At 53.1% G+C, this 10316-nt stretch overlaps 1 protein-coding gene across 1 annotated transcript; it reads left to right on the plus strand.

The window, feature by feature from the left end:
- The first annotated feature begins 362 nt into the window (after positions 1-362).
- On the plus strand, positions 363-9571 carry NAGK (N-acetylglucosamine kinase). The gene is made up of 10 exons (XM_061210775.1): positions 363-742; positions 2511-2595; positions 2751-2849; positions 3677-3818; positions 4632-4742; positions 5448-5560; positions 6843-6930; positions 7907-8004; positions 8507-8585; positions 9244-9571. The coding sequence occupies exons 1-10, from the start codon at positions 714-716 to the stop codon at positions 9432-9434; spliced, it is 1035 nt and encodes a 344-aa protein (XP_061066758.1). The 5' UTR covers positions 363-713; the 3' UTR covers positions 9435-9571.
- The last annotated feature ends 745 nt before the right edge of the window (positions 9572-10316 follow it).

Here is a 10316-nt window from a genome sequence, read left to right on the forward strand (position 1 = left end):
TTTGGAAAGTAGTGAAAGCTGAACTCTTTCATCTCTAGGCTTACAAGGACAGCCTGGGGAGCTTTCTCCTTTCCCAGCCTGCTTCTGGTTACTCCTGGTTACATGTATTCACACAAGTCCAGTGTAAAGTCTGCGTGGGTGCTCGTGTGCCCACGGTGTGACTCTGCCATTGCCAGGCAGGTGTTGGGTTGAACAGTGCAATTTTTAAAGACTCCCAGTGGTCCCCTGGCTTCGTGGAGCTCCCCGATCCCACACCCCAGTGGGGGCCTGGCCAGGTGTACCTCACTGTCCTGTTTCACCCACAGTCTACGTGGCTCACACGCATTGCGCACGCGCGAGGCGGAGCTGCCAGCAACTTCCGGGCACTGAGGGGAGAGCAGGGCAACGGGTCTAGGGGGTCCGGCCCAAACACCCCTTCCTGGCTCCTCAGCTTCGGATCCCGTATCCATCTCCAGAAGCAGGGCACAGGAGGCCGGGAGGCGATCTGGAGGAGCCGCTGAGGACCGCACTCACCCAGCCCGGTGCCATAGCCAGACCAGCAGCCCTGAGGCTTGCGGCGGGCCACGGTGCCACGCCCCGCGCACGCGCACTGGGAGTCGGCTGGACCGCACGGACGTTCACGTGACGCGGGGCGGTGCCCAGCGGGCTGGAGGGCAGGGATTGCCGACAGGAGGGAAACAAACGGCGGGATCCGCGGTGGCGGTAGCAGCAGCATGGCCGCGCTCTATGGGGGTGTAGAGGGGTGAGTGCGGTCCGGAGGAGGGAGTCCGGAAGGGGCGGCCTGGGCCACTCTGTGGCCCGAGGGCGGGGCGGAAGGAAGGCCGTGGCCAGGTCGGCAGGCTGGTGACCTCCCACCTCAGTCAGGGTCCGGCCACTTAGGGCTGCGGGGTCTTGTGTAGGAGTGTGTGCCCGCGCGACGGTGCCCTTGCGCGCGCGGTCGTGTGCTTTGTAGGCACTGTGTGCCACGGCCACACCCCGGGGGGGGGTCCTTTGTGTTTAGCGGCGGAACCACAGCCCTTTCTCCCACGAAAGACCCACTCCACAGTGCTCCGCTGGAGAAGCTTCTTTTTTCCATTCCCACTCCGGAGAGAGTTTTGCAGAACAGGTGTCAGGTGTGAAGTTGCTGGACTGGGGGTGGGGAGCGGGAGTGTGGTGGAATCCGGGACGGTGACCTTTGCCGGAAGGTATCTGGGACCTAAAGCTGGGGGAGGCTGAAACTCCTCCATTCTTGTCGGCACTCCAGGCTACTCACTCTAGAGCCAACCCTCTGTTATTCTTGCTTATTTCCTGTTCGGAAGCTTGTCTGCAGGTCTTTTTGTAATAGCTCTTCCCCTCGGTGTGACTATGGGCAAGAGTTTTGCCCTGTCTGGGCTTCAGTTACAACGTGTGTGAAGCGATAAGAGGGATGAACCGAATGATCGCCAAGTCCCCTGCCAGTCAACATTCTGTGAATCTGGGTGTGTCAAATCAGGGCACAATAGAGGGTGTGAGCTAGGACACTTACTTTTGAATCTGAGATTGCATTACTTCAATGGCAGTCACATTTCACTGCTGACTAATGGACCCCAAAGTCTTTTTTTTCACATGCATTGTTATGATTGGTCTCCCCTGCCCTGTACTTATTGCACTGTTTTTAAAAAAAAACTACAGAAATTTGTGTTCATCCCTGTTATATTCACGTGTAACATATGACCCATTTTTCCAGTTTGTCAAGAGGTTCTTTGGGACGATAATCTGCCACCTCATGCATTAACTACCCCTTGAAACTTCTTGTCATCTTTGAGTTTGATCAGAGGTCTTCAGTGTCCTTTTCTGATATTCCTAAAAGTACTGATCAATAAAGAAACATACATCGCACCACCACAGACCTCCCTCCAAACTACCATTTATCCCAGTAATAAGCATTTGACCATTTAGTTGTTTAAGCAGGTATTAACTCTTCCTGTCATCTGGCCAGCATTTCTCACAAGGGTGTCTTGAAAATCTTGGCAGCTGGAGCTGCTAAAGGCAGGCTTTAGCTATTGTGAGAGAAGCAGAGAGACGTGCCATTCTTTTTAGTCACGTTTACTGAGTGTTACCTGTGCCAGGCATGAGGGTAAATAAATGATCCAGAGCTTGACCAAGTGGAACTTGTAGTCTAGTGAGAGGCAGACAGGAAAACAGCTTAACGCACGTCTAATACAGAGGAGTCCATGGGGGCACTGACATGGCTGAACTAATGGAGCTATAGTGGTGGGCCACACATCGGAGGTTTCAAGGACGAGGTGATATATGAGTAGGGTCTTGCAGGATCAGTAGGATACCCCCAAGGGAAGCTGAGCAGGAACTATGTTTTGGAAGTCCAAGAGCCCAGCAAACACCCAGCCACAGAGGAGGGTTTGGGAATGGTGATTGGGCTTGCTGAAGCTGTCCCCCTCACTCTGGGCTCTGCCTCTGACACGGACTGCACAAGTTTAGCTGTATCTGCAGGTTTTTCTGAGCAAGACTGAGTGCCCCCTTGTGTTCTGTAGGGGAGGCACACGATCCAAGGTCCTTTTACTCTCAGAGGATGGGCAGATCCTGGCAGAAGCGGATGGACTCAGCACAAACCACTGGGTAAAGGCCACACTGAGGGGACCAGTGGGCTTGACTGTGGTTTTATTCTCTGTAACTCCTGTTAAGGTGGGGGCTGGGGGCTCACTTGGCAGCCTGTAGGGGCGACAGAGGTCAGGCAGGCCTTTGTAACTCCTCCTTCCCTTGACTGGGGCCAGCTGATCGGGACAGACAAGTGTGTGGAGAGGATCAACGAGATGGTGAACAGGGCCAAACGGAAAGCAGGGGTGGATCCTCTTGTTCCTCTACGAAGCCTGGTGAGTCTGGGTAGAGTTTGGGAATTAGGTCACAGCAACACTGAGACAGCGAGTTTGAACTAGATGAGTCCGATGACTGCAAAGGGAAAGGCCTTGAGGGCTTAGTCTCTGGTCTAGAAACTCACCTGATCACATCCACTCTTGTGGCTGCACTGTCACCTACAAGCCACAAGGATTGGAAGAGCACAGGGCTTTGAAGAGCCATGAGACCTCGGTTTGAATCCGAGCTTTGTTACTCAGCATCTGTGCTGTGTGACCCTAAGCAGGTTACTTATCTGCTCAAAGCCTCAGTTTCCTCGTTTGGAAAATGCGGATAACAGTAGCTACCTCAGAGTTGCTGGGATGGTAAAATGGCATGATACATCCCAAAGTGGTTTGCACAGAGCCTGACCCATAAGGGCTGATTAAATGTTACCTGTTATTCCTGGCTCAGAGCTTTCTCCCAAGTTGCTGTAGCTCCGGCTACTTCCTGGACATATCCTCAGTGAGATGTCCTGCAGACACAGCCAAACCCCATGCATTCCGAACCAAGCTTATCTCTCCTCGACTTGCTCCTCTGCCTGATTTTTCTGTTAAGGGCACTGTTGTCCTCCCCAGCTCCTGACCTGGCATTGTTGAATCCCTCGTCTTGTCAGGGCTCAGTCCAGGTTCTTCTTGCAGCCGCAGCCTTCAATGAGGCACTGTGCGTGGCGGAAGGCGGACTGGGGCTGCATGAGCAGGGTATACCCAGCGGTAGAAAGCAGGGAGCAGACATTAGGAGGGGAGGGGGTTGAGAAAGGAGCTGGGTCTGGGGCCCTGCTTGCTCGTTCACCTCCCGCGTGGCCTAGGGCCTATCCCTGAGCGGTGGGGATCAGGAGGACGCGGTGAGGATCCTGATGGAGGAGCTGAGGGACCGATTTCCCTACCTGAGTGAAAGCTACTTAATCACCACTGACGCCGCCGGCTCCGTCGCCACAGCTACGCCGGATGGTGAGGAGGTGGAGGGAGGGGTGAGGTTGAGAACCGGTTTTCTTGGGGAAGCCCCTTAGATTTAGCTGGCAGAACTTGACTAGTAAACACCTGGGAGGCAGCCTTCATCACGGCCCCTACTCCCTTCATTAGCTGAAGTTTGCCAGAGCAGGGACTGGACAGAAGGAGGGAGGGCAGGAAGGGTGTCTTGATGGGAAGCAAGAAAGGAGTCAAACGTAAGACTCCGTTGGAGAGGAGGGAGCCCCTGGGCAGTGCAGTGATGAAGCTGGCTGGAGAAAGCAGCAAGTGCTGAAAAGACAATGGGAGGAACTCTGTGACGGGAGTATAAAAAGTGATGGTATCGTGAGATTGGCATTTGAATCTCAGCTCCTGTTTTGCCAGCTATACCATCTTGGAGAAGTTATGGAACGCTCTGAGTTTCAATTTCCTTATCTATAAAATGGGGGTAATTGTATTCATAAGGTGGTTTAGGGTACTGAATGAGGATCACTGTGTGAATAGGGTCTGACACAATCCCTGGCACATAGTAGGGACTCAGTAAAGCAGGTAGTCACTAGAAGGCTGGCTGGGCAAGGAGACACAGACTCATGTGCCTCTCTGTTCCCTAGAGAAGGGCACTATGTGATTGGAGTTTCTCTGAGACCCAGGCCCTCCACCTTCAGGCAGGAAACTAGCTGGGCTCGGTTTTCTCTGCAAAACTGGGTGGTGATCCCTTTGCTTGGGGCTGGTTTCTGTCCTTTCTTTCCTCAGTCAGAAGCTGTGTGCTCTGTGCAGGGCCTCGGCCGTACTGAGCCTCCTGTGCCCTTTCCCCAGGTGGGATCGTGCTCATCTCTGGGACAGGTTCCAACTGCAGGCTTATCAACCCCGATGGCTCTGAGAGCGGCTGCGGTGGCTGGGGCCACATGATGGGAGACGAGGGCTCAGGTGAGCTCACGCCGACTGGGCCTGGCTCAGGGTCCTGGACCGTTCACTTCCTGCAGCTCCCCACCTTCCTCTCCCCTCCCCTCCGCCTGCTGACCCCCTGGGGCTCTCTGGGGAGAGCGCCTGAATCTGAGTCCAAGATAATGACTAAGAGATCTAGAGATGCAAATGCTGGACTAGTGGCTGGCCGTGCTCTTCAGCAGTGATTTGCACCCGGGACTCAGATTCATGCCTCAGCATAATAGCCATTGCCTACCTGTGTTGACTTTTGGAGTCCTTAGGAGGGAATTGACACTGTGAAGGTTAAGGCCATAGATGTCAGGAAATGCCGTACCAGTCTGCTAGTGGGAAGGGGGTATAGAAGCTCCTCCCGCCATCACCTCTTTATAGGTAGCAGGTGGACATTTTCATAAGGGCCCTTAGGGTCCAGCTCCTGGCAGTGACTCTAGTGGTTTGGGTGGCAGCAGCTGACTGACCTGGTCTTTATGTGGGGATGGGAGCTGATGTGACACAGCTTCACCTGTTCAGTCTTCCCCTTCCAGCTTGCCCTTACGTGGATCAGTCAGATATGGTTTAATTAGAGGACCCCAGGCTGGGAATTGGGGCACCTAATTCTCTGTAATACTCAACCCTGCCTAGGTCTGAGTTTCCTCCCCTGTGAACTCCGGGAGATTGCCCCATCTTCTTAGCCCTTTCTGCTCTCTGCAGCCTACTGGATTGCACACCAAGCAGTGAAAATAGTGTTTGACTCCATCGACAACCTAGAGGCGGCTCCTCATGACATTGGCTATGTCAAACAGGCCATGTTCAACTATTTCCAGGTACTTCCCCTGCCCCGGTAAACACGCACACCAGGGATAGGGCAGTGGGAGACCGAGCAGGAGTGAATTCAGGAGAGGGACTGGGTGGGCCCGGGGAAGTCGGGGTGAATTGTTTGTCAGAGCTGGAGGATGGGGAAGTCGTCTGTGAGGACCGGATTCAGAATGAGGTGGGCATGCATTCCCCGCACGAGGAGAGGGTAGGTTGGGGACAGGCTAGACTTCATCCTTGGGTAGCTAGACTCTGCGGCGAGGTGAAGGCAGATGCCATTTAGGCTGAAGTGAGAGGTGCAGGGTGAGATCAGGAGACAGTGCACACGGACACAGGGACAGCAGGTGAAGTCTGAACAGGTATGTTGGACAGTGCGCTGCCTCTGGCTGTATGGGTCAGGGAGGAGAGCCTGTTAAAGAGGGGCAGGGAGAGTTCTTGGGAGGGTACAGCTTCCCACCCAGGGCATCAGGGATTGACTGCCCTCCTTGTCTGGGACTGTGCTCATTTGAAGTGGGTTAGGAAACAGCTGCCTTTAGCTGCACCAGAGGTGGAGGCTGAGAGGGGAGAAGGCAAGTAAGTTCCTTTGGGAGACATCCCTCTGGCTGAGGGCCACTTGGGCGAGCTGACTCAGCAGATCGGTTCTGAACACCACTAATGCGTCTACTGCTCCCTCTCTTATTGTTTAGTCATTATTATTAAGACATTAGAAAGATTAAATGACAAAGTATGTATGGCATGCTTAATACATTGCCACAGATGCTCAGATTTTAGCCCCCCACCCCCTCTTCCATTTTAGTAACGTATTCTAGGGAATCTCTGGTTCCTCGGGACCTTCAAAGGCGTTACAGGTGTGTAAGGTAGTTGAGGTAGAAGATGCACTTTATGTGGTGAAATAAGTGTGGGAGAAACAAATCAATTTTGACTTCTCAGAGCCTGTGATCTGCATTGTGACTCTTAGGGGAGAGGTGCAATGAGCAGTAGTGGTTAGATTCCTTCGACCAAAGAAATCTTTTCAAGAGCACCTCCAGGAACTGCGGAAGAGTCTTCGGTGAGCGCAGATCTGTGCTCTGTGCTGCGTCTAGGCTGACCTCTGAAGAGCAGTAGAGGCCATGCTGGCGAAAACAGATAACTTTTCTCAAATGAGAAGTCTCAAATCCTTGCAGTCTAGAGCTTAAACAAATATTATTCCAGCTTTTCAAACAGTAGAGACATCAGGAAGGCCGACTGGGTGGGCAGACTGGGAATTTTCCTTTGCTTCTGATGACTATCTTGTGCCCTTTCTCTGTCTCTCAGGTGCCAGATCGGCTAGGAATCCTCACCCACCTGTATAGGGACTTTGATAAATGCAGGTTTGCTGGGTTTTGCCGGAAAGTTGCAGAAGGTACTGGAGATGGGGTAGGGTTTTATCTGACTTTGTTCTGCAAAGACCTCCCTAATTGGAGGGTGGAGTAGGATTCAGATGGGGATTGGAAGCCAATTTCCCTTTGACCAAGTGCCGTCAGTTTTCTGCCACCGTGGGCCTTGGTCCTGGTGGGCCTTGAGGTGGAGACAGAAGGACACGCAGGTTGTACTGACAGTCGTTTTATATTGCCTGTTTCTCCTCTTGACAGCTGTCACGGCTTGTGCAGGCTGTATGTCTGTTTCTGAGAAATTTATGAAGCAGTTGTCCTTTGGGCAGATCTATAACTTTCTTTTTTAACGAGTGATACCCAGAGGACTAGGGAATCACGGAGAGGTTAGGCGTATTTGGTTGGGTATCAGGAGAAGCTGAACCACAGGGCTTGTCTGTCTGCACGTTGCTCTTGCCCCAGTGTACGGTCCATGCTCCCTTAATTTGGATTCCTGAAGCCTCAGGGCATTGTAGGGCCCTCTTAGATCCTGCTGGTCTGAGGCCCTTTCAGAGCAGAGCTAGGAAGGGGCTGGGCTGACTAACAGCAGGCTGTTGGAGGGGGGTGGGCGGCCCCGAGAGGAGTACCAGCCAGCTGTTCAAGTAGGGTCCGGGGTCCCCAGAGCAGAGAGACCTTCGGGACAGACTGAATAACTCAGTGTAAGTTGGAGTACAGACCAGATACCAGTGTTTTCCCCAGCGGGGCTGCCCTTCTTGAGTGCCTGGAGTGAGCCAGGACACCCTTCCTAGGGTGGAAGTAGCTGGTGGGGGCCGGTGGGTAAGGACGAGAGGCAGCTCTGGAGGCTGGCTTACCCCCACGCCGTGAGGTGAGCATCTGTTCCTGATTGAGACCTCTGCTAGCCATCGTACTCGCACTGTTGCTGCCCCACGACAGAGAGAGAAGGAGAGTAACTGAGGACCGGAGCCTCCCTGGGTATTCACCCGCTCCATTCCTTCCTCCCTACCCCAGGTGCTCAGCAGGGAGATCCCCTGTCCCGTTACATCTTCAGGAAGGCTGGGGAGATGCTGGGCAGACACGTTGTGGCAGTGTTGCCTGAGATTGACCCGGTGAGTTGAAGGGGGGAAATGGAGGCTGGGGAGCTGCTGGGCCAGACTCGGCCCTTTCCCATTGGAATGAGACTGTCCCACCAAACTGCGTAAACTGGATACGATTTTAAAGGAACTTAGGGTATGAGAAAAACTCTGCAGGAAGTCTATAACACAAAGAAGTTCTTTGGGTCGGTGCCTTCCCTCATCTGTGTTTATATATAGCAAATTGGTTTACTGTGGTGTATGTGCTGTCCCCTTTCTTTCAGTCCTGCTTCTGTCCATTTCCCTCCCTTCTCTTTTCTTCCTCTGTGTTGCTGCTTAACTCTTTTTTCCCTTCCGTTCTCTACCTTGCCTTTATGAATCTCTCTCTTTTTCTCCCTTTTTTTTCTGTTGAGTCCACCTTCTGGTTCTCGGCTAGAGGGAGAGTGACTGGGATAGGTTGGGCTAGTCTTAAGAAACTGCCCCCTCTGGCACTGCAGAGGCTTGCTTGCCCCCAATATCCATTTCTGCTCTCCTCCAGGTCTTGTTCCAAGGGGAGATTGGCCTCCCCATCCTGTGTGTGGGCTCTGTGTGGAAGAGCTGGGAGCTGCTGAAGGAAGGTGAGTATAGGGTGGGGGGCAGGTTGAGACAGGCAAGGGCAAGAGATGGGGCTGGAAAGGGGGTGGCCTGGGAAAACAGCCTTCCCTGGGGAGGACTCGGGACCTGGGCCCTGAGGCCTGGACAGGCCACTGATGTCTCAGACCAAGACCCTCAACCTTCACTCTTCCAGGGAGCCCTTTTACAGTGTCCCATCCAGCTTCCTTGAACTCTTAGAAAGACATTCTCTTCCAAAGGATTTATTAAATAGGCACCACCTTTTAAAAATTAAAGACAAATCTAACTTGAAATTGGAGCTTCTGACCAGCATGTGGTGACATCCCAGTCACCATAATCCTAGCTAGAAGGAAAGAAATGTGCCTTCTGCAACCTTGCAGCTTGTTTCAGGTGGCTGTGTGGTTTCCATTAGATACTCTGAAGTAGCTCCAGGATCCCTGATACTACCTAGGAACCCCCGGGAGGCATCGGGGGCTGGAGGCCTCTGGCTCCAGTGTCCCACAGTCGTTACTGGACTCATGCACCCTGGTGCAACCATCTGTTAGGGATTTGGCATGTGGGACCTCCACAGGATGCCTCAGGGCCTGGGCCTCTTCTTTCCCTCCCTCTGTCCCCACCTTCTCCCTGGTCTCTCACCTCCATCCTCTACGTTCTTTCCTCCAGGTTTCCTTTTGGCGCTGACCCAGGGCAGAGAGATCCAGGCTCAGAACTCCTTCTCCAGCTTCACCCTGTTGAAGCTACGGCACTCCTCTGCCCTGGGCGGGGCCAGCCTAGGGGCCAGGCACATCGGGCACCTCCTCCCCATGGACTACAGCGTCAATGCCATTGCCTTCTACTCCTACACCTTCTCCTAGGGGGCTGGCCCTGGCTCCACCCCCTCCAAGCCCAGTGGACATTGGGTGCTGGAAGGCAGGAGGCTTTTTCTCCTTTTCCTTTTCTTTTTTTTTGAAAAAGAAACATATAGAAGAAAATAAACGCACTTTACCCACTCCCCAGTTGGACTGTGTTATCAAGCACGTTTGCTATATACATCCTCAGCTCACCTGCCAGCAGGTATCCCAGAGGGCTCAGAGATGGTCTTAGCCCAGGGTTTAAAGCCCCACCCCCAGATGCTTGGCCTGTGGTCTGCAATCTGCTCGCCACACGGTTAGGCAGATAACCTGTGTGCTGCCGCTGCCCCTGCCCACCACATTAGATACTTACGCCATGTGGCTGCCAGTTAACCTGTGATCTCAGTTTTCTCCAGTCAAAGGTAAGGGTCAAGATCGCTGCCTGACCATTTTTAGTGGAACTAAGTGTTGTCCATGGAAAACATCACCAGCAATAACCTTAGATATATCACACCCTCTCTTGATAGTCCCAGTAGGATTTAGGGGACAGGGGACAGTTCTAATCTGGGAGAATTTTTACCTCACTGGATTTGGTACTTACAGGTAAACAGCACATTTTGCAGTTCTTCTGCATGAATGAGTTCTTAAGAAGTTGTGAGGATGGCTGAGATCCAAGAAGGCCAGCTAGATACAACTAGGTGGCCTGCCTGTTCCTGGTGACTGCTGGCCTGGCTCTGGTTACAGGATGACACTTTGTTGTGTGGCAGCGGGAATGATGAACGTCAGTGAGGGGCAGACATGATTTCCTGTCCTCTGGATACTGCCGTTTGATTGGTCAAGACAAGCCCAGAGCTTCCTGTTCTGCCCGTGCTGCTTGGCGAAGACTGAAGCCAGAGTCTTGATCCA

Source organism: Eubalaena glacialis, chromosome 14 (assembly GCF_028564815.1).
Source record: "Eubalaena glacialis isolate mEubGla1 chromosome 14, mEubGla1.1.hap2.+ XY, whole genome shotgun sequence".
Classification (NCBI taxonomy): domain Eukaryota; kingdom Metazoa; phylum Chordata; class Mammalia; order Artiodactyla; family Balaenidae; genus Eubalaena; species Eubalaena glacialis.

Coding starts and splice junctions, on each gene's coding strand:
- NAGK (XM_061210775.1), top strand. CDS start 714: ATGGCCGCGCTCTATGGGGGTGTAGAGGG. Junction 743..2,510: donor CTCTATGGGGGTGTAGAGGG/GTGAGTGCGGTC, acceptor TGTGTTCTGTAG/GGGAGGCACACGATCCAAGG. Junction 2,596..2,750: donor GACTCAGCACAAACCACTGG/GTAAAGGCCACA, acceptor GACTGGGGCCAG/CTGATCGGGACAGACAAGTG.